This window comes from Delphinus delphis, chromosome 1 (assembly GCF_949987515.2).
Source record: "Delphinus delphis chromosome 1, mDelDel1.2, whole genome shotgun sequence".
Taxonomy (NCBI): domain Eukaryota; kingdom Metazoa; phylum Chordata; class Mammalia; order Artiodactyla; family Delphinidae; genus Delphinus; species Delphinus delphis.
Genome location: NC_082683.1, coordinates 145,457,191 through 145,482,106, shown reverse-complemented (window position 1 = coordinate 145,482,106; position 24,916 = coordinate 145,457,191). Strand labels below are relative to the sequence as shown.

The window sequence follows — 24,916 nt, the reverse complement described above, 5'->3', positions numbered from 1 at the left end:
AGGTAGTGGTTAAGTTAGGTTTTAGAGTCAGTGATCCTATGTTCTAACCCTAGCTACACTGTCTACTTCCTGCGCAACCATAGAGGAGCTTGTTTAACTTCTCTCAACTTCAGTTTTCCCATCTCAAAATGAGGATAGTAATATTTTTGCTTGGGGGGAATTAAACAAGATAGTATATGGTAAGTGCTTACAACATTACTGCCTTGCACATAATATGTACTCAATTAATGGTTGTTATTAGGACTCCGGTCTTTCTCAGTCATGTTTTCCTTTATTTATTTGTTTGTTTCTCTTGTTTTAGGTACTCTTCTAAGTCTGTACTTTCTTGCTCTAAATTAACCAGCCTTACACTATTTGCCAGAGACTTCTGAGTCTACTTCTTAAGCTGTGGCTTTTCTCCCAAGCTCTGTAGCTACATTTCCAGCTACGAGCTAGACATCTCATCTAACCCCCAAAAGATTTCTTTCTGTGTTCCTTGTCTATTGAAACATCTGAATCATCCTTGACTCATCCCTTGCCTTTATCACTCCCCCAACACACACAAACATAAGTGGTAAGTTATGTGAGTTTCATCTCTGAAATTTCCTTTAAATCAATCCCCTTATTTTTAATCTCATCCCTACTACCCTTGTTCAGGCCCTTATCACCTCTTATCTGACAATCCCTGTCTTGTTGATTCTCCTTGCTGTCCATCTCTCTTCAGCTCTATGTTACACATTGTTATCAGTGTTATCCTTTTAAAATTCTGGTATAATCCAGATGACTCATCTTAAAACTCTTCATTAATTTCCACTTGCCTTTAGCAGGTTACAGCAGAGCTAGGCAGGAATTTATAGGAAGGTCATGTTAAGAAATTTAAAATTCATCATGAGTTAGAGAACCACTGAAGGATTTAAAAGAGGTATAACGTGGTCATATTTACGTTTTTCAGCTTTATCTCTTCGTATTTTTTTTCCAGTAGTTGCTCTAGGGATGATAATATGCATGCTTAGCTTACAGTGTCATCCTCGCTTAGATATTACAATGTGCATCCTTAGAGTTACTATTATACCACTTCACATATAATGTAAGAACCTTGCAACAGGGTAGTATGGACCAAGATAGTTTTTCTCTATACCAAACATTCAAATTTCTCTATCCCTTGACCCTGGTTACTCACCCAAACTGCTTTTATATTTCTCTTTTCTTCTCCAGCAAACTTCCTGAATAAATATCTATCACATTAGCTTACCCTGCTTTCTTACCACTTATTCTCAGAGGCTTCCCAATCTAATTTCTGCCCTACATCCCATCGCAATTCTGCCACTGAAAAAGCTATCTTAAGATTGTTTATGAACAAGTTGCCAGGTCTAATGCCCTCTTCTTGGTTCTTATCTCTTTTGACAATCACTTCTTCCTTCTTAGAATTCCTTTGTTTTGACTTATATGACCCTGGACTCTCAAGTATGTATATAGTATATATTTGATTGAATGCTTTGCCTTTAGTCGAACCATACTTGTGTGCAAGACTCCCATCTTCCAACCCACAGCACTCCTTCTCTTTAGAGAACTTCTGAAACACTTTGCCTGTGATATTTTTAAAGTGCGCAGAATTTTTTTTTTTGCAGTACACGGGCCTCTCACTGTTGTGGCCTCTCCCGTTGTGGAGCACAGGCTCCGGATGCGCAGGCCCAGCGGCCATGGCTCACGGGCCCAGCCGCTCCGCAGCATGTGGGATCTTCCCGAACCGGGGCACGAACCCGCATCCCCTGCAACAGCAGGCGGACTCTCAACCACTGCGCCACCAGGGAAGCCCTCGCAGAATTTTTTTAAGTAATGAAGGAATAAAATGTACTCAGTCACCTGTAATCATACTTAATCCTCAACACTACTACTTCACTACTACCTCACTTAAGACTATTTTTATTGATTTTTTAAATTAATTTATTTTTTTAATTTATTATTTTTGGCTGTGTTGGGTCTTCGTTGCTGCACACAGACTTTCTGTAGTTTCAGCGAGCGGGGACTACTCTTCATTGCGGTGTGTGGGCTTCTCACTGCGGTGGCTTCTCTTGTTGCAGAGCACGGGCCCTAGAGCGCGCAGGCTCCAGTAAATGCGGTGTGTGGGCTCAGTAGTTGTGGTTCATGGGCTCTAGAGCACAGGCTCAGTAGTTGTGGCACACAGGCTTAGTTGCACCGCAGCATGTGGAATCTTCCCGGACCAGGGCTCAAACCCATGTCCCCTGCATTGGCAGGCGGATTCTCAACCACTGCACCACCAGGGAAGTCCTATTGATTTTTACAAAGGAACTTTTTTAAAGCTTTAAGTTCCTTTCTTGGATATTCGTTTGATGTGTAACATAGTAAAGATTTGCACTCTTGGATTTGCAAATTCTACCACTTTTATATCCCAGACGCATCTCATAAGCAGTGTCCAGACTGAATTCTTCCGTGCCCACAAGGTATCTGTTCCTCTTTTTGCATTCCCTGTCTGGGTGAATAGCACCACGTACACTCAGTTACTCAAACCAGTGACCAAAGAGTTATCCTTGATTACTCCCCCTCCCTAATTCTCCACAATCAGTTGTTTACAAAGACGTCTTAATTTTGTTTCCAGGTTATTCCTTAACCCATCTCTGTGCACCACAGCCACCGCCACCCCTTCATTTCTACTGTTTAAATCGAAGTCCTCAACGTTTCTCATTCGGATTGTTACATTAACTTCTATCTTCTTCACCCCATTCTGTTCTCCAGATTACTACTGGAATTATCGTTATAAAAGTGAAATATGGTTGTGTCGCTCCCTTGCTTAAGGTTTCCTTCAATCTCGGCAAGATTCAAATTCTTTGGTCTGGCCCCAGCCTAACTGCTTGCTGCTGCTTTAGGGCTGTCATGTCTTTCTAATGCTATTCTGCCTGGAAGACATTCCTTCCCCACAATCTTGTCTACCTGCTTCATTGTTATTAATCCATTAAAACTCAATTTAGGTGTCATCTCCTCTGGAAAACTTTCCCTAATCTTCCCCATGATCCACACCTGCTAACACATGCAAACACACTTACTCTCTTCTTTCTCTCTCCAAGACTATGGTGTTTTAGCACTTATCATACTTTTATATTTATTTATCTCCCCACTAATCTATGAAATCCCTAAAAACTGAGACTTCACATTTTCTCTCTTTATATCTATCTAACATGGCTGATCAATTAACTTCATTTGAACCAACCTAGATTTATACATTTTAGCTTTGTTTTTAAGATCTCAGGTGAAAAAAAATTTTGCACATCACTTTATAAATATCAGATTGTCCGTACCGGAAAAACAAAAATAGAAAAAAAATAAACAAATGAACAAACAAAAAATCCTAACCCTTAATATTCTAGGTAGAGATTAACTAAATTGCTAGTGGAATAGTAGTTTCAAACTTGGCATGGTTCAAAATCAGGTTCTACCTCCTATTTCTATAGCCTTGGGAGTTTCTTAATTTCTCTGTACCTTACCTTCCTCATCATTAAATTGTTACAATAGAAATAGTCAGTTCTGCTATAATGCTTGTTTTGAAAACATGAACTTTTTCCAACACAGTTGATATACTAGGGAACAGTTTGAACATAATGTGACTTTTGCATTTGCTTACATGTGATTTTTGTTAGGGAAAAACTACATCTTGCTGAGTACATGCCCACACACTTCAGATGTATACCAGCTACCTCAATTCACTGTGTGTTACGTGCCATCCACATCCACATCTGCTGTTAAAACTTTTAATCTGTTTTCAAATAACCCTTCTTCAACCACTTCCCAATGACTCACAAATTGCAGTTATTTTGACACCTACTTACGTAAGCAACCTTTTAAGGTAAAGTATCATCTTTATTGTAACGCTTGTGAATTTCTTTATTATTTGAATGTATAAAAACTGTGCTATCATTTTTATTAGGTGTCTGTCTTACGTGTCACTGATGAAGTTTTTGAGTGTTGTGTCCCAAGCTCCTTTTCCCCATAAGCCCTGTGGTTTTTATTGTGCAGTTTTGCCTAGTACAGTGGCTTTTGAGAATGCATATGTCAGGTTATAACAGAACTGATTGTACTTACTTCACAGAGTAGTTATGAGAATTAAGTGATTTATTACATATGATGCACTGGCAATGATGCTTCACATAATAAACACCTAATAAATATTATCCACTGTCATCATTACTATTCTTATTAGAATAATTGTTATTTGACCAAAGCATTATGGTAATGAGAAATATTGGTGGAATTTAATCCCTATATATACCAGTTGTCTTGGATTATAAGAGACATTGTTTCAGATATTCAAACACTATCATTTATGAGTCTGTTAGATATGTATATAGTTGATGTGTATATTACTTGAATGAGTGTTGTATCACACACTAAGTGTGATAAGTGTCCTATCCTCACGAACTTCAGTTTAACAGGGTGTTGATATATATCCTTTTCACTTATTGAATACTCAAAAATTCACCTAAGTAGATGATCTGATTCATATTTTGGGTTATTTTGTTGAAGGTTCAGAATGCTAAGCAAGTAAACAGTGCACTTAAACAGAAAATGGAAGGTGGAATTGAAGAATTCAAACCTCCTGAGGTATGTTATTGAGGAGTACATGTGCTAAGTACAGTGAAACCTTGTTCTTTGAATTATCCAGTGTTCAACTACTATTTTGGTTACGTGTTAATACTTTGAAGGTTTTATAATATGGATAATTTATTATGTCTCTATTTTGTCATTTAGATAGTTACTCTCTTGAGACTTGGCTAATGATTTACATTAAATCATTTCGTCCCTGTCCTTAGCACTTCTTATCAAGCAAAGTAATTAGGGAAAATAGCGATACTAGTAGGCCCAGTGCATGTGAAACTAGAAGGTCATTAATGAACAAGCCAGGGCATTTTTAGGTCTAGAGCAGTGTTTGTTCAAAGCCCTTTCCTACCTGTGTAAATTGGTAACAGGAAGAAAAGATCACAAGAAAAGGAGCTCATTTTAACAGTTTTAACAAAATTTTACTTTAATTTTGTGTATTTGGATTTTGGCTCAGGTTTCCAATTAGGATTTTAGTAGGTGGACTTACATTCTTGTACTCATATCCTGGAAAATATAAAATCCAAAAACAAGATATAGATTGACCATTTTCTCAAGTCTTACTTGTACTTCAGCTAAAATTTAATATGTTTTTTATATTTGTGATGACTAAGGATGTACTTAAATGCTCATAAAATCCAATCAAATATTTTTACAGAAGCTTCTATTATAAAGTCTTTTCTCTTTTCTCTCTCTTTTTTAAGACTCCTGTGTTATGCTTCATATCCTGGACTTGCTTTTCTATGTATGTAATAATCAAATAATCCTACTTGGTCTTATTGGGATGTTTTTTTCCCCCAAATCACAGGTTGACTGAAACATCTACAAAGGAAATATGTATGAGGGGATGGGGGGAGGCAGAAGAGTAGTACTTCCTATGCCATCTTACTCATTAGAATCTTTCAGAAAGGAAGAATCATTATGAAGGAAGTTGTTTTTGTTTGTTTTGAATAGTCTCTTTCAAGAAGGTCAGGCAATGGAAAAGAATGAAATATATGTAGACTAATATCTCATTCCAAACCCCCAGGTAAACTGACAAATATTCTAGTGATATTTAAATAAAGATAGTGTAATACAAAGAATACTGCTTTATTTTATGTTATATTATTGCAACAAAAATTAAATTTTGTATTGGAATTAATTTAATATTTAATTATGCATTATAAAATGCATAAAAGCAAAAAACTTTAAATGCCTATGAGTTTATAATTTAAAATTAAATAAAAAAATATAGCAGATGTTGAAATGTTGAAAACATTATGGGAATATCTTGAAGAACTTTATGCCAATAAGTTTGAAAATTTAAACAAAACTTAGAAATTCCTAGGAAAATATGGCTTACCAAAAGTGTCTTAAAAAGAAAGAAAACTGAATAATTTATAACCATTAAATAATTGAAGGAACAATTAACATTTTTTCTCATAAGAAAACAGCAGGCCAAGAGAACTTTACAGAAAAAGTCTACCAAATTTTCAAGGAAATAAAATTCTAATCTCAAATTTTCCAGAAAATTGCAGAATAGTCTCATTCACTAACATTATATAAAGTAAGATGTGAAAGTACAATAGCATTTATAACTTTCCTGTATGCTGCTTCTTTTGATAATCGCATAAGTCCAAAGAAGTAGATGAAGTAAATGCTGTTATTTTACATGAGGAAGTTGGGCCTCAGAGAGATTAACTGACTTGATCAAGATCACACATCTAGTAAATAGTGAAACTCTGACTGTATTTCAGATGCCTAGAGTCCAGTTTAATGCCATGCTGTCCTAGATTAATGCCATGCTGCCTCTTACTTTTGGAAGTTTTCATATAATAGTAAAAGTGTATATTAGATTCTCACATTTAAATGCAGTTATTGGGGGACTTCCCTGGCAGTCCAGTGGTTAAGACTTCACCTTCCAATGCAGGGGTGCAGGTTCGATCCCCGGTCGGGGCGCTAAAATCCCACATGCCTCGTGGCCAAAAAACGTAAAAGAGAAGCAATATTGTAACAAATTCAATAAAGAGTTTAAAAATGGTCCACATAAAAAAATATATTAAAAAAAATTAAAAAAAATAAATGCAGTTACTGGTTTAGAAGTTATCATTTATTATATCTCTTGGTTTATTGTAAAAATAATGATCAAAATGAAACAATCAAAATCTTAACACACTACAATCCATACACTGAAGTTTATATATTACTTTGAGGTTGATTTTGAGCTCACATGACTTGAAAAATGTATATATGTTTTATCATCTAGAAAATGCCCAGGATATATTTATATTTATCATATTGTTCCTATTCCTTTACAGGGGAGAGCAACCTGAATAGATATATTTCAAAACACTAGATTAACAGTCATATTAAAGACCTTGAAAAATCATGTAATCTGTCCCCTTACCTTTAGGTTAGCTGGTACCTAACCTAAAAAATTTCTCCCTAATACCTAATAAAAGGATTTTATTAACCTTTTAAACAATAGGCTACTAAATTATGTAACTCAACTGGAAGTAAACAGTTACTAAGATGCTTACTTATTCATTTGGTTGTATTTGTTATTTTCACTGATTTAGGGAAAATATTGGTGAAGAAAGTCCATTCACTTCCCTAAGTATTTATGATCACCTGTTTCATGTAAGGCACTGCATTAAGCGGTGTGTGTGGGGGGAAGAGGCGACACCTAAAAAGGAGGAAGGATAGATTTTTTCCATCTACTTCTTAAAAGAAGAATTTATAGTCTAGATATTATAAGACAAACTGATTAAAGTTATAGATTTATAAGTAAAGATCTTAGGAAAACAAGTGGCTATTATTCATTCCAACTAGGGTAATCAGGGAGGACTTCCTAGAGGGGGAAGTTTCAGCTGAAGTTTGAAGGATGAGTAGGAGTTTTGCACATACAAAAAGGGCAGGTGAAGGGAATAACGTGAACAATGGTTTGGTGTTGAGCAGTACATTCAAAATATAAATACAGTGGGGAAAAATAAAAGCACTGGATATTCCCTGAGCACTTCTTATGTGCTCATTATTGTGCTAATTACTATTGAGAATTCAGTGGAAGTATAAAACAATGTTTTCTCAAGAAGCATATTGTCTACTTGGGAAGGCAAACTTGGTTGCAGAGGATGAATGCACAGGGTGTATAAGAGATGTTAATGAGGTTGAGTTTAACAGGGACTTCTTTGTGATAGAGGTCAGTGGGCAAGAACACTGTGAAAACAAAGTCTTTGTGAAAGCTAGGAAGAGAAGTTTGCCTTTTAAATTAAGTCAAATGGAAAGGCCCTATAGCTTCTTCAATTTAGGAAGGATGTAATGCAAAATTTTTATTTTGGAAAAGGTATCCTGGCAGTGTTTTACAAGATACATTAGAAACTTTAGAGCTGCTAAAATACCAAGCATGTAAGTGATAAAGTAAATGGTAAACGGGTACTGGGTAGTGTCAGGTATTAGTTGTAGGAATGGACAGCAAGTGATAAATCTAGAGAACATTGCAAAGTAGAGGTTACTGTATCTCCTGGAAAGTATGTGAGAGTGTTGTGGGGAGCAGTGGTATGTTTGGTTATGCTTTGATTTGTTGTGGGAGGAGGTAAGTGGGGGGCAAGGAGATTAATGAATCTAGGAAGGAAGAAACTGAAAAAGGAGTGCTTTTTGAAGCTAAAAATTTCCCAGTCTGGGTATTTTCATGCATAGGTGTGTGACATCCTTTCATTATGGATGTTGGATGGAATTTTCAACACTGAGTAGCGGTGACCTTTTCTAACTCTTCCAAGTCAGAGGTAGTATGAATCCACTACTGACAAAAATGGGAAAGATGTGAAGACAGTTTAGCAGGGGAAGGATGTAGTAAAGATGCTGAATTCACTAAGGATGTCATAGATTGTTCTAGATGGCTCTTTGGGGCCTTCTACATTATCATCGTTACTGTTATATACTGGATTGTTTTATATTAATATTTTATTATTTTTAAAACAACAGTATTTCAGACTGGGGTTTGCTGCAAAAGAATATTCTCAGTGGTACCTCATAGCTCACCATTACTACCACACAGTTTTAGATTCCTAGATATAGTCTAGTTGTCCTTTCCTTAAGTTAAACAAATCTCTACCAAAGTTTCTTGGGTCTAAAATATAAAAATCAGTAACGTAAAGGAATCCTTTGTATTTTTTAAATGTTGATTCTCTTTCTCCTATAATGTTCCCTTTCTTCCACTGTTTCCATTTTGTAACACATAGACTTCTAAATTCCATACAGTTTCAACTCCCCCTCTGCATTTTTCCACTGAAGCATCGTCTTAAAGATTCATATTGGTGCTAATGACCAAATTCCACAGCTCTAACTCATTTCCCTTGCCTTTTTCTGAGCCCTTCACATAGTGATGACCTCCTTCTTCCTCTAACTTTTGAGAAGTTATGTTCTCTTTTATAACTATTATTTTCCCTTCTCAGCCGTAATTTTTCTTTCTCTACATAAATAAAGACATTCTCCAAATTTTTATCCTCAGAATGCATTTCTCTTCTGTTTGGAAATATACAGTCTCATCACTTTGCTATATTAAAGTCATAACATATGTACATTTAAATGACATAAATTCAACCATAGCTATCAGCCAAATAAAAAAGAGTATGTGTAGTAATAGCGAATGCAGTAGTACTGGCAATTCTGCCTAAACTCCATTTATTGAGTGTATACCCCAGAGTGAGCAGTTATGAGCTGGAAACTGTAAATCCGCCATTCCGTTAGTCAGTTTTAGCTTCCATATGCCTCCTGAGCATTTCCTTGAACTGAGCGATGTTCTAGTATTTAAATAAGTATTTATATTTTTCATTCAGTACTATCCTAAATTCGAGCCACAGGCTTCATCTGGGATTTAACTGAGAAACTAGTGGCCCATTCCAATGCTGGAGGAATAATTGGCTATGTGGACTTTTTGAGAGACTGTGCCTGTCTCCGTGGCTACCTTTGTAAGAACATTTCAAGAGTAATTTGGGGAGGGAAAAAAAAAAAAAAAAAAAATTCACAGGCTGGTTTTAGTAAGATGACTCCATTGTTTTCCCTCATAAACATTTTCCAGACACTTAAAAAAAAAGTGTTTGAATAGATGAATCTGTTTTAGCCTCCTGCCTAATACCTTTTTTCAGTGTATCCCAAGTTAAATTCCTCATCTTAGCCTTGCCTTCCCACATCTCCCAAATCCTAAATCCTTAACAGCATCACCCTTCTCCCAGCTTTCTAGGCTTAAAGTCTTACTCTGCTCATAATCCTACCCTTCTCCCCTTGCTCCTTACTGCCCCACCCCCCGCCCAGCACAACTGCTTATTAAATCTAGTATGAACTCATCAACCTTGGTTTTTATGGCACTTCCAAAAGTGGTCCTTACCGTATTTTGGTTTAGTTAAGTATCACCAACCTTCCAGGCTTATTTATCACTTCTTCCTGGCAAAAATCCTCTTGTTCCCTGTCATGGTATGCCTTCTCCTCATTTTTGCCTTTCAGAAACTTCTCCTATTCTTAAACCCACCTCAGACTCCAGTCCCTTCAACTTCCCATTTTCCCTATTCTAATCATTTTGACTTTTCCCTCTCGTCTTTGAATCCCCAGTATACTCTGTACTTTTTAATTTTAATAATAGTTATTCGTCTTCATCCCATCTCCTGATATGCTTGTAAACTGATAAATAAGTCTTCATAGTGCTTGTTATTTCTCTTTCACCTTTTATTCTCTTTTCACTAACGACACCTTTTCCTCCAGTTTATGCCTTTCAGGTTTAACAAATGTCGATTGATCAATTTCTGCTGCTAAGGCACTGTGCTAGATGTTCTACATGTATCCTAACTTTAATCCTAAGAACAACTTGCAATGTAGTATTACAAGAGATCCTTAGTATCCAAATGTTCATTAATCTAAGGGATACATGGAGAAGCAAAAGTTGCCAAATAAAATATTCACTAATGAATTGAGCACCTATAAAATTAGGCTCTATTCACCAATTCTCCCTAATTAACTCTAGCTGTTGTCCTTCCCGTCCTTCACAGCAACATCCTTCTCTGTTACTCTCTTGCTAATACAATGCAAATACAAAATGAAATTGTAAGCCTTGCAAAAGATGTGAAACTTCATGAAGTCTATGAAAGTACACGAGAATGACTTTAATCATTTGCAAAATTGTTGACAAATGGGTATCTAGCAGAATTAACAATGGAAAAAAAAGAGGATGGTGACTGAGACAAGCACTTTAAAAAAGAATAATTTGAGTAACAAAGAATTAAGAGGGGTTTCAAAGAATTAAGAGAAATTTGTTGAAGTCTTCAAAACAAAAATGGCCTATATGCTATGCTCATGTTGTAAATTGCAAAGCTAGAGAATGTTATACCATTGTATAGTCAGAAGAGGTATGCCAAAAAATAAAATTAAAGCATGTAAGTGGAATCGGTGACTATTTTTTAATGAGCTAATTTTCCTAAGTTTTAGTTTCATATTTCAGATCAAGTTACAATCAACCCTTTATTTTTTAACCATTTACTCTGAAATACTTGGACCTGTTTTAAATAGGTTCCAGTACCAATTATCCTTGGGTACCAAGGGCCTCTTCTGTCTACCTGTCACAGCCACGGTAGCATCAGATTGCCTGGGTATTAACTCAAATATTAGCTCCTACTTCATTCTTGTTACTCCTCTTGGGGGATTAATTGCTAGTTTTTCCTCTGTCATCTCCTTTTTCTTTTCACTTTTTTAGCCTTGGTTCACCCTTATTACTGCTTCTGTATGTCCTATTTCCCCTCTTTCTCTTTGCCTGTTTACTGTTATTCCTTTACCTTATCACCAGTATCCTAATCTGGAGGCTTATCCGGGCTTTGCCTGGCCTGCCTTGCTATCCCTTTATAATCTCATTATCTGGAATTCAGTGCTTTGTGTTTTAGGTTTTTTCCTCCTTTACTATAGGTGTTTTTTTTTACTTTTTTCTTTCTTCTCTCCTAATTTTTTTTTGAATTTTTGTTTCATTATTTCTTCCAAATGCTTGCTTATACCTCTTCACTCATGGTGAGAAAGTTGATGTTACCCAGAACTGCTGTGTATTGTGGAAACTCTTATTGCTAAGACTACAAGTGAGATAAGACCTAAACACCCTTCTCAGAGGAAGCCTTTGTTACTGTTTTGCCCAGCATGTGCGTGTATTACATTGGCCACTTTATCTGGGCAGTTTCTACTGCAAACCTCTGTAAGCCGGTATACTTATTTATGTCCCTCCATCTACTGCCAAAGGTTCTTGATTACTCAGCAGCGGGTATACACTAGTGAAATTTGGTTAGCTGTTTAATTGATATTGTAATGCTGCCATAGTAAAAATCTTAAACTTAGAAATTTGTTAAACAAAAATACTGGAAAGAATGTAGGAGGTCTTGGGGGGAAAATATTCTTACAGTGGGTCACTCTGCTTTAGAAATGAAGTATTTTAGGGCATAGGCCTGATCTACAGTTTTATGGTAACTTACGCAACACTGTTTTTGATGGAGTGAGGATAGGTTTAATCTAAATATGAAGAGAAGAAATTTTAGAGAGAGTCACAGATCCTTCTCTGAAGAAAACAAAGTCTCTTAAATGTTTAAAACTAGGCTAAAATTAACATCTGCAACGTATGATAGGAACATTGTAGTTGGAAAATAGGCGATTAATAGATTTTCTCAGTTTTGATATCTCTGCCTAGAGTATAAGTGCGAATGTTGTTCATTCTCCCAAAATGGTACATTTCCCTTTCATTATCTTTTTGTGTTGGTAAAAGGTAATTCAGAATATATTTTTTAATTCTTATAAAAATGAAATCCTCATAAATCAGAGTTTTAGTAATCTCTTGTCTGTGATTTGGTGAAAAGTTTAAAAAAAATAAGCACTTTGGAAAAATGTCTGTCTTCATATCCTCATTAGGAAACTTCTCTTTAATTTTGTAGTCAAATCAGAAAATTAATGCCCGTTGGACCACAGAGGAGCAGCTTCTAGCAGTGCAAGGTATATTAAAGATAAGCAGTTACTGTTGTTAATAATTATTTAACTTGTCATGAAAGGTGACTACCATAGTTCTTCCCTTCCTTTAGAAATGGATCAAGAAAGGGGTCTTGTGTTCACCACAAAGTCCTGGTGACCATGAATTCTGTTTTGTACTTGTGGATGTGACATACTGAGCCTGTGTGCATTTTGGGTCCTGAACAGCATGTAATGCATTCTCAGCACTAAATAAATGATGGTGGTGACAAGCTTGAACAAGTCATGGTCTCTCCGTGCCTCTACTTCAGTATTCCTGCAGTTGGGTTCATTCTTACTGTATCAGTCAATAACTCATTACTTAAAGCATAAACTAATTTATGTTTCTGGTTTCCCTGATTACTCTGTATTTGATAAATGTCAGGTACTGAAAATATTAATGATATGCTTTACCTTCAGTGTACCATAACTTAAGAGATATGCCACTGAATGCTTCAAAACCTGACTTTAAATATGTCTATTTATACAAAAGAGAGACTTAAGATATATGTGTATACACATACAATTTTAAATGCACTATTTATAAGACTGCTTTGTTGTATGAACTGTATGGCAGAAAACTTTTTGTAATATGAATACCCATGGGCAAATTGGAAACACTATAATCTTAGATTTTCTTGTATTTGAATTACTTAAAGAAGGGCATATTGTATGTTTTAATTCAGTGTTGTAGGTTTTTTTCCCTTTCAAGATGAACTATCTGCAGGACTGATTGTGTGATTTAAGTTTGGTTTACAATTTGTTTCTTCCTGGCTGAGCCCTCTGTATTGAGTACTAATAGCTTTTTTGTCTAGGTTAACTACTATAAGAGGGTTGGGCCCCAGTGAAACATATACCTTTAAAAATAGTTCCAAGTATTCAAACATAGAGAAAATATTTAACTCAAAAATGTTGTGCAAGTATCATTCGGATATGAGAATAATGTAGTTAAAGATTGATTAATAGATGACTCTGCAGTTTGAATTAGAGTAAGAATTACTCACCCAGTGTGACTTGAAACTGTCACAGGAGGGTGCCAACAGGATAATGTCAGCCTTCCCTTTGGTATACAGTCATTTCATAAATAGAAATACTTGATTTGATGGAGGCAGGGTGCTGGATGTGCATTGAGCACATCTGTAATTGTAGAATTAAGTTTCTGAATGAGTCAGAACAAAGTTTAATTAGTTTATAATGTTCAATAATAGCTGTTTTAAAACTAAAAACTGACAATTTAAATTTTTGATTAAAAAGTTAGTATTTTCAATGGCTGTCTCATATTTATTTAGAATTATGTCTTATGGCTCTAACATAGTTATTTGAGTAGGCATTGGTTTGACTGATGGTTTGACTGTTTCCCTTCATCAGAGTAGCCTATAGAATTTAACCCCATCTTCCAGTATTTCATTGCTTAAAGGTTAGTATACTAATCCTGTACTCTTCATATAAGAAATTATCCCAGTGAAATGGTTTTCTTAAGAGAATCGGCTAGGAAGTCTGGGTTAATCTTTCCCTATATGTACAGAATCAGGATTTGATATTGTTCTACAGTACTCCTTTAAGTGGTAGGATCCATTGAATCTTATGGCTGGGTTGGTTGGATATTATGAAAAGCTGCATTCAAGAGAAGGACAATGGAAAGATTTACATATGGAGTTGAGCTATATATGTGGACATTATTTCAGCTTGTAAATATTACAAGAATGGAGTATTTATAGAAATAATCAAACATTTCCTCTCTCCTGAGGGATATTCAGTGTCATATTTTTATGCTCGTTTAAAAAGTAGTCCTTAAATAAATTACACTAATGGAGCAATTTGTATGGAAAGATTCATGTTCTTAGGATTTTGAAAGCACTCTCTTAGTATGTTAATGTCTTCGTTTTTATTTAAATATTTATTTTGACTCTGTGTGGGAAATTTTTATTTTCACTTTGAGTTTTTAGGGTTTTTTGGGTTTTGTTTTGGGTTTTGTTTTTGTTATATAAAATAAAACAAAGCTAAGCTATTTGTGTCCAAAATAGTTATTTTAGGGAGAATTAAAAAGTACCATCTTTGCTTCATGTGCCTATGTATTTATATAATACTCAAAAGTGTGTCTTATAAACAGTATAATCGTATAGTAATGTCACCTGTACCTGAGTCTCAGTGTGGTTAAGGTACATAATTGCACTTTTTATTTTAACATGTGTAATCCAGAAGTACTTATCTTAGCAGGTAATTGTTTTTGGTTTTTTCTTCTTCTTTTTAATCTTTATTTATGATAAGCCTTTATATGATATTATTCTTCTGGCCACTTCAGTTTCAAATCATTTATGTTTTGATACTAACATGTTTTAATTTATATAGAACTGTCTATTCAAGACATTTTACATATAGATTCTGATTTGACATTCATTTGTTAAATGCTTTATTTTATCTTGCTCATAGTTGACCATTACAGTGACCTAGAGAGAGAAATGTTGACTCTAGTGTCACGAGTGAGATTTATAACTCTACTATTAAATAAACTTTTTGTTGTAATTCTGAAAAACAATTAAGTATATTAAGATCATTTCCTAGGGCTTAAATATATATTTCCCACTTCCATCTGCTCATATTGTTGTTAACTAAGTACTAGCCATTTAAGTTGTAAATAAATATTATTTTAACAACAAATATTTAAATAAATAAATAAGCCATTTCCCCTTCTTTCTCCCTTATTTGGAAGGGGGGAAAATCATGCTCAGACCAGATAGGAATGTCTGCTTTTACTTGTGTAATCTATCACTTTATTATGTTGATTTTAGTTCTAACTATGTTACAACTTCAGTAGCATTCTTCGAGAGTCCCCAAGTGGGATATTATAAATGCTGCTTTAATTTAATTTAATCCTCTTAAAATACTTACCAAGAATGGTATTTCTACAATTTCTGTAATCTGTTTCAGCTTTGAGTATCTAAATTTTCTATTATAACAAATTAGTTAACAGTAAGACCAGTTATAGTCTTCACATATTTGTGTTAATGGTGAAATACCCCTGTTTGTAGCTTATGTCATATATATAAATATTTTTTTCTAATCTATGGTGCTTTTAGAAATTATCCTAAAATCAGTCTTGATATTCATATGATAAACATTCCTTATTAAGCAAGAATTAAGAAAAGAATTAGATTCTAGGTGTATTTTTTTTCATGTAAAATGGAACAATTATTATCTGTTTTCAAAAAGTAACAATACATTTAAATGATAGTGCAAAACATCTGCTTTTTAAAGTGTATAGGGGCAGAAGCATGGTATACAATGTTTGACATTTTTATTTTATGTCTCCTCTTAAATGTATTCATTTCTTAGTCATTAGTGGTAAAAAACTAAAAAACAAACAAAAAAATATGCTTCCCAACTACAATATTTGTGCTATATTAGGATAAACAACAAAAAATTTTTCTAATTTTATCAAGGCATCAACTTTAATTTTTAGTTTTTTTTTTTATATATTACTTGCCTTCTCATATAAAATAGGAAATGACAGAACTGTGTTCAAGTGAGTTATGCTTACAGTTAAATTTTACCTTCTCAAAAAAAAAAAAAAATTTTTACCTTCTCTCCCTATAGTTTATACATTCATTCCTTTTTAGGAGCAATGAAGTTGCAAGTCTAGAAATTGTCTTCTTCCTAATTTTGTCTCCTACTTTAAAAAAAGCTAGAATGGTCCCTAAAGTAGGGGGGGAAAGAGATTTGGCTGTTGATTAAGGCATAAGGATTGTAACGATCCTTACATGATCCTCAGTACATGAATGATCAAAAGGAGGTGGAGATAGATTCATACTTTTCCATCTAAAAGTTATCTGTTTGCATTAGAGAGTTTCTTCTGTTATAACTGATATCACAAGAATGGAGGCCCAAAAGTATAATTGTCAACCCTCTGATGCACTTGCTTCAGATAATTAATGATTCAAAATTCCCAGCATTTTGGGGATGGAATTTAACTTGTAGCAAGAAGATGGGAAGCTTCAGAAGAGAAAGGCTAGACATTGGAAAGAGAATATATGATTTTGACTTTTAGCCATTGCCCAGATGCACCAATCACTGTCCCACTGCTGTTGATATCTTTTTTACCTTCTTTACTAGGAATTCTTGACAAGATTTACAGGAGGTGAAAAGAAATGCATGTTCCTGAATGGTCTGAGTTAAAAATTAACCTCTTATTGATAGGAAAGAACCATATCCTTGGAGTTTCTAGATGTCACTGTATTCTTACTTCAAAAATAGATGTTTGAAAAATTAATATTTCCCAATTATACTAAGTACATGCTCACTTTAAGACATTTGTGCAAGAAGCAGGAAAAAATCTCCCCCAAATTTTCATTACCTATATCTAGAAGTAGCTTGTCACTGTAATATTGGCTTTGGGTTTTTTTTGGAGTCCAAAATAAGATTTTAAAAATAACTTTTTAAACGTACTGAAAGCAGATTTATGATATCCTTTCTGTCAAAGTAAAAAAACGTCTAAATACCATGTCCAGAATTGGGAAACACCATATTACAAATGCTCCTGAACTTACTATTTTACTATTTTACTACCCAAAGCTCTAAAAATACAAATTGTTTTTTGGTTGGGTAATATAGAACACTGGTTGGAAAATAAAATAATGATAACACAATATCCTAATGAGTTATATTTTTATATTAATTCCCAAACAAAACTTTAAAAATATATATTATAAAGATTATACGGTTTCATCTGCCAGTGTAGAAGCCATGTTGTTTCACTGTAACTTTGAAATGAAATTTAGAAATTTTACTGAAAACAATTTTTTCCTCTCCCTGGGAAATATTTAATTTCCCTCTTCTGGGGTTCTCTTAAGTTTTTTCCCACTCACCTTTGAAAACTGACCTCTTGCCCTAAAGGTCACAAATTTAATTTAAAACCGTGGTTCAGATGGACCTAAGCCTTTTATATCTTCAGGAGGAGTGAGAGAGATTTAATCTTTGTTTTGTTTTGTTTTAGAGAGATTTAAAAAGTATTCTACATTTATTTGTTATTTCATGATGAGATAATGAGTGATTAGATGATTTAACTTGTTTACTTTTTGATACCTTTAGTGAATTGTCAATCAAAAGTGATAGAGATAGTATATCACATAAGGAAATAGAGTTACTAATTAGGAATAGTTGTGCTATCTTATTGTCTCACAGTATTACTTTATTGATTCAGCCTGTGATATGGGATATAATTCAGACCATAAAAATCTGTTTATTGGGCTTCCCTGGTGGCGCAGTGGTTGAGAGTCCGCCTGCCGATGCGGGGGACACGGGTTCGTGCCCCGGTCCGGGAAGATCCCACATGCTGCGGAGCGGCTAGGCCCGTGAGCCATGGCCGCTGAGCCTGCGCATCCGGAGCCTGTGCTCCGCAAGGGGGGAGGCCACAACAGTGAGAGGCCCGCGTACCAGAAAAAAAAAAAAAAAATCTGTTTATTGAAGAAATCCATGAGAAGTTGATCCTTCACTAGAATACAAATTTGGATTTTCAAGGTCATTAATATTAGCATTCCCATTTTATGTGTTTTTTGTGCCTAGAATTTTTATCAAGGTGAACATTCTTTAAAGGATAGCAAAATTCTCATACCTGCAGTATTTAATGATGAAAATGAAGGAGAAATTTCAAGTTTTGTAGTAAGAACTTCCTAAGTCATTCTAGCACCAATTCTTATGAGGGATATAATATGAGATATGATGGACCTCATTTTTTATAAACTGTGGAAAAAGAATGGACCACCCTTTCCTCAGGTACGAGTTGTAACAAAGTAGCTCTGATATCATAGGTTGTTAAAGATGGTTGCTCAGCACCACTACCTTGCGAGGCTGACCTCCAGAAGCCTACCTGGGGATTCATCGGAAGGAGTCAGTCCCATTAAGTCTTCATTTGGTGTTTCACTAGAGTTTGACTAGTTATCAGCCATAGTACAGAGCTTAAGAATTCCACCTTCTAGCCAAAATGTGCAAGGTCACTGGGAATGTGAAAGTGATAAAGAAGTCAGCCATATGTGACTCTTGTAGCTTGGGAAGAATAATAGAATGAAGCCCTATGGAGGAGAAAAATCAGTCGTATTTCCTGAGCACTTCCTCTGTACTCTGCGTTGTAGTAATGCTGTTGGTACTTTGTATTCCATAGGACAGTACTTTCCAACTTTTTTCACATCACGGAACACAGAGAAAATTATGAAAAATTTCATAACACACTGAGGCAGACAGATGAGGCTGTTGTTTGTCCAGAGGAGACTGCCAAGGAGCTCTAGCTCTTCCAGACCCGGCCCAGCCATCCTGCAGGTTAAAGACATTAATATCTGGACCCACTTATTCTCAGGACATGATTGAGATCCTTAGCCAGACTACAGAAGTCTACAGTGTGGTCTGAGCCTTAAGACTTTGCAAAGTAGTTGATATGAGACTAGCATACACAAGTTAATGATAAACTTACCTAGGTGACTCAGAACCTAGGTGAACTGAAGAAAATCCAAAGTGTCTGGGTAAACTAAAGTTCTTATAGGAAGTAGTTTTGGTTTGGGGGCATGCAATTCTGGAAATGCAACAATATTAGTGACAAGGTCTATGGAGCAAGAGAAAATAAAGTGGAAGACCAAAAAAAAAAAAAAAATAGAGTCAGAAGAAGAGGGGACAGTTATATAGTGGAGTTAGACTTGGGGACAGCTTAGTGGTAGGTTTTAGAGTATATTTTGCTAAACAAATGGGTGTTCGGAGGGTTGTAATATTGTCAGACTTGGAGTCAAGAGTTACTCTTAATGTGACTTCTTGCTATGAATATAGCAGATCTAATCCTAGATTTATTTAAGGTTTTCATTTCTAAGCTCACGTATTCAGTAGCATTGGACATTTCTAGAATGTAAATTAAATATCCATCATGAAAATTAGTACACTGGTAGAGCACTGTGTGTGATTTCCAATTAGTATCTGTTTTTCAGTGCAGTCATCTCAAGTTGAGTTGCTGTTTTCCAAAGTACAAGTAGTAGAGAAGTACTTGAGTATGCAGCAGTAATTCTTCATACGAAATGACCTTGGGTTCTTATTGCCAGATAAACCCTTGGTGGAACCTAGTCACCATTAGAATTTATACTCAGTTATGAAGTTCAAACTGGAAATCAGCTCATGGATTTAAGAGAATATAAATTCATTTATATTGTAAAAGAATATAAAATAAAATATTATCAGTAGTGTTTAAGTATCATTATTACTTTGTTGTCATGCATATATGTCTTTCCCTTTGAGAACAGAGCAACTGAGCATAGTTTATAAACCCAAAACTCTGTATTAACAATGGGATATGGTTATAGCTTAATAATGTCAGGCCTCCTACCCAAAATGCTCTAAGAGAAAGGAACTCCCCATAGAGTCAAGCCTAGCAAGTTGAATGTAGCAAGAGATACTTACTCCCAAGTTTTCAATAAAAAATAAGCACAGAATTTAAGAACAGGAGTTATATCATGCTGGTGCTTTAGGTAATAGGTGTATCACCCAAATAGCTATCAGTAAGAATATGTCTAGCATTTCTGCTGGGGTATTAATATGTCCTTATATTATTCTCTTATGTGTGATTGTATACATGTTAAGTTTATCTAAATTCCTGTATTTCTGGCTGCTTAGGTTAAACTACAGACTTTAATATCATAGACATCAATATTTTTTTTCTCCTTTCTCATCTCTAATTAATGAGTTACTGTTTTCTGGTATTTTAAAAAGCAGTTATCAAATTGTAAAATAAAAATTTTGACAGCTTTTATATTTTGAGCTAAGTGCATCTCTTTCTAGAATGAGTCAGTGAATTTCTTTTAGAATTCCCTTAAGAGCAAATTATTGTCCATCTGAGTATATAAACTCACTTTAAACTCTGTAGCGTAATTGACTATCTCAAGTTCATAAATCAAATATTATCCCTCATTTAATAAAATTTCCATAATTTTATGGAAGTTAGGTTTTTTAATAACTGAATGTACAATCCTTCTTAAATTTAAGGTAGTGATGATAAGCACAAGTATCTACAAGTAGTCACTATTATACCCTAATTCTTTAGGCTACAGAGCATATCTAGGAATCCTTCATATATACAGTCCTTAGAACTGTTAGGTGAGTTAAAATCCAACAAACTCTGAAAAATAGTTTCCCCTTTTTTTGTCCATCAGATTGTGATGATTCTCCTGCTTTTTATGTTTAAATTCTTATCTCATTTCTCTTCATTGGTACCTGGTAAGATAGGCAAGTAATTATGTTGAAGTTGGTGTTAAGACCAAAATTACAATGCTTTTCTTAATGGGGGAACCCTAAGACTACTCACTCAGTCCATTGAGGGGATAAAAGAGATGGTTCGTTCCCATCCAGTTTTGTTTACAAACGGTGTTGCTCAAATTTAGGTGACTGGCTACTAGGGAAATAAATGAATGTGGAATTGAGGATGGAACAAAGAATTCAATGCTTTACAATAAATGGACTGTATTTGAGAGTTCAAGAGAGGATTGGAGAAAATAACTGAGTATGTAAAAAATGGTAAGTTTCTGATTGTTCAGTTGAAGGCAAGTGGCTGGCTCGATGAAATGACATAATTGATAGTTTTCATCTGTGACCCTGATATCTTAGCCTCTATCTCAGAATTGAGAAATGAGCAGAGTTTATCAGAAAGGATTTTCATTGCTGGTATCTTGTGTGTGTGCATGATGTATAGTACACACAGCTCTCCTTATTGATCCTTCACAGGTGTATTATTTACTTTGCCTTCCAGGTGTCCGCAAATATGGTAAAGATTTTCAAGCTATTGCAGATGTAATTGGCAACAAGACTGTTGGCCAAGTGAAGAACTTCTTTGTAAACTACAGGCGTCGGTTTAACTTAGAGGAGGTATTGCAGGAGTGGGAAGCAGAACAAGGAACCCAGGCTTCTAATGGTGATGCTTCTACTTTAGGGGAGGAGACAAAAAGTGCTTCTAATGTGCCATCAGGGAAGAGCACTGATGAAGAAGAGGAGGTGTGTTTGTGTATGGAATTTGAGCTAATATGAGTTGAGGAATCACCATTTTGTGTGGTGTTCTGTAAGGTTAATTTGTCAGAGGACTAGCAAAATGAGCATGAAAGGTTGACAATACACTTACTCAGTGGTGCATCTCTCGTGACTCTTAAGTCATAATGACATGCTAAGTTCTGATCCTTGAAGAATGGAGAGTGTATTGTTCTTTCATAGTCTTATTTTTATTTCCAGTGTTAAGCTGTTTACTAATAAAGATGCCTGTTTGGTAGCTTCGTTGCTTTTTCGGTTTTTGGTTTTTTGTTTTGTTTTGTTTAAAATAAAAGAAGCTTGTGCTTCCAAAAAACACTGGTGTTATGTTTTTGTTTTGTTTTGTTTTTCCTGTGACAGCCCAAACTATATTGTGTTAAGTTCATTAGGAACTGTCATCTCATACGTGTATTTTTGTTTCTTCACCTCTAGGCACAGACCCCACAGGCTCCTCGGACTCTGGGTCCATCACCTCCTGCCCCATCATCCACTCCAACACCAACAGCCCCCATTGCCACTCTGAACCAGCCTCCACCACTTCTTCGTCCAACACTGCCTGCTGCCCCTGCTCTTCACCGGCAGCCTCCTCCACTCCAGCAGCAGGCTCGGTTCATCCAGCCCCGGCCAACTTTAAATCAGCCTCCACCACCTCTCATTCGCCCTGCTAATTCTATGCCACCCCGTCTAAACCCAAGACCAGTGTTGTCCACAGTTGGTGGTCAACAGCCACCATCACTTATCGGAATTCAGACAGATTCACAGTCCTCACTGCACTAAGATTAAATTGGACAGAGCTGCAGTAACTTTTCACCCCATCATTATACCAGTGCTCACCTGACTGATGCAAAAGAAGAAAGAATAATCCTTCCTAGATACTGAGGCTGCAAACTAGTTCTGTGGCAGTGGGCTAGCATAAGTAGATGCCTAAGAAATTTTTTAGTTCACGCAACTGAAATGTTATACAACAGAAAGCCTACAGTTAGCCTCCTTTCTAGAGTATACATTCAGCGACATGATCTCATTAAAGGAAAAGAGATTAAGTATTCTATATACCGAGGGTTTTTGTTTTGTTTTTACTGTATTTATTTTATTGAGAATCTTTATATTCCTGCCTCTTCATAGTCAAGGCTCTTAGTACAGGAATATTGACTTAGGAATTGTGAAAACTCCTTAAGTTTCATAAGTTAAGGATGTTCGACTTTTTCTCTTTTTTCTTTAATTTAATTTTTAACATTTTCCTATGTTAGGAGTGCAAGAATAGATAGCCTGCATTTCAGATTTTGACATATGTTCATTTAATGCATATTTAAGAAATTATAGCTGCATATCCCTTTTTTCAAAAACTCTTGCTTTTTTTTCTAAAGGAATTTAAATATATTCCTTTAAAAGAAAGCAATTTAATCAATTGCAAAGCAATTATATGAACCCACAAAGAATGTACTGAACCTGCTAACTCTTTAACACACAGTTTAGGGGTCCTAGTGCAAAGTCCTTGCTTAAAGGTCATTGACTTGCGGTCTTGCAGTAGTAAGAGGATCAGAATAATAATTTTACATATAAATGAGGATTTAATCTGTTAAAGTACAGTGTCTTTAAGTTCCTTGAAAATGGAGTTAATTTTGATTTTTTTTTTTAATCTTTCTAAATGCTATCTGCTTTTAAGTAGTAGTTGCCTACATTGGGGACTTTAGAAGAGAATTATATTTTGTCAGTTATGTGGAGATAGTGATTATGGAAGCATTTATTTACAGTACCCTTTTTGTGTTTAGGTTCTGAACTTTAAATTGCCGTCAGACTTATTAATATGGTCTGTATTTAATATAAAGGATGTTTTCTTGATAAATCTCTATTGTACTATTTGGATGCATTTGTGTATTCCTTGCAGCTGACCTGTACTTCTGGGTTTGGTTTAGGGTTAAATCATCAACGTTATTTCATAAAATAAATTTAAGAATTTGTTCTGTGTTATCCAAAGATGTATCAGTATATTGTCACAATTGTGCTGTTAACTTAAAATGCTGAGACCCCTTTTATAAAGAAACAAATAATTTCAAGTCTTCTTAATTCAACACATAATCATTAAGCACCTACAAAGAATATTTTACAAGTGATAGTATTTCAACAATGTATTACTAATATTTTTGATACAGTGATTTCATATTGGAATCATGACCTGTGCAAAGGGACAGATCTCTTAGATTGCTATACTAGTGGAACTTAAGCTAAATGTTTGCACATTCACATTCTCACATTTAGAACTATTTCACGAAATGGTCAACATCAAAGGCCCTAGTTTATATTTTGAGATGTCATATATTCCCCAAATATTGGGTAGTCCCTACCTTTGGCTCTAAAGTGTTAACGAGCTATTGACTTAAATCCATTGATTAGTTTTAATTTGAAGTTTAGACCACTTCTTTCCATAAGGACCTTAAGTTCTGGCGTAATCTAAAACTTTTTCCAGGATGTGTTCTTTCTCTCTCATTGGATCGCCTTATGATTTAAAATTCCTAATATTCAAGAATTTATACTTATTTTTACTTTAATAGCCATGGGGACACATATATCTTAAAGGAAAATATCTAAAGCATTTTTTAAAGTATTTAGATTGTCTTGCATATGTGCATACTATACAGCTTCTATTGTCTTGTCTCTTGTCAGTAGACCTTCAGTATACAGTGTGTGGGATATGTGAGTCAAGTTGGTCAGCACCAGCGTCTGTCCAGCTGTTAAGTATATTGTGATTCATTTAAAATCCATTCTATCCCAACCATGGGCAAAGGTGCTGTATCTGAGGGATGTGCTGTAATTTGATTTACGTACACTAGAGCACACAGTAGAAAAATCTTAGCTTCATTAGTAATATGACACATGTATATAGTGAGATGTCTTTATTGTGTGCTTTGCATATTTTGTAAATATTTTGCACGTCATTATTTTTCTTTTTTGTTTAAGCAGTGTTTGGCCTGGAAGAGTGATATGCTTGCTGCTTAATCAAAGGATTAAAGAGTTAAAGATGTGTATGTCTTCTATTTTTATATAATTTCATGTTGTATGAGAAATTTAGGACCTCTTCACTGTGAAATTCTAAATACTGATTTTTATAAAAAGGAAAAAAAAAAGCAAAACCTGAAAATCTTTTAATGACCATTTCATTAATTTCAAGTTTATCAGTTTAAAAAAAAAATCTACACCCAAGTATTTTTTTCATTACGTAACTAAAAATAAATCACGCTGTTGATACATCTGGTGATATTAATAAAAATTATTTTTCTATATGATTTAATTCCAG

General features: G+C 34.9%; 1 protein-coding gene across 5 annotated transcripts in view; it reads left to right on the top strand.

Annotated features, from left to right (window-relative positions):
- The window catches only part of RCOR3 (REST corepressor 3), a 50,530-nt gene extending 25,887 nt beyond the window's left edge, over positions 1-24,643 (top strand). For 4 of the 5 annotated variants that reach the window (XM_059995180.1, XM_059995188.1, XM_059995198.1 and 1 more), the window contains 4 exons: positions 4,516-4,593; positions 12,516-12,573; positions 21,356-21,597; positions 22,057-24,643. In XM_059995180.1, the coding sequence (XP_059851163.1) occupies positions 4,516-4,593; positions 12,516-12,573; positions 21,356-21,597; positions 22,057-22,401 (723 nt within the window). In that variant the 3' untranslated portion in view covers positions 22,402-24,643. The remainder of the gene's footprint in view (positions 1-4,515; positions 4,594-12,515; positions 12,574-21,355; positions 21,598-22,056) is intronic. The other variant, XM_059995205.2, reaches the window with a different exon arrangement.
- Positions 24,644-24,916: the final 273 nt, after the last annotated feature.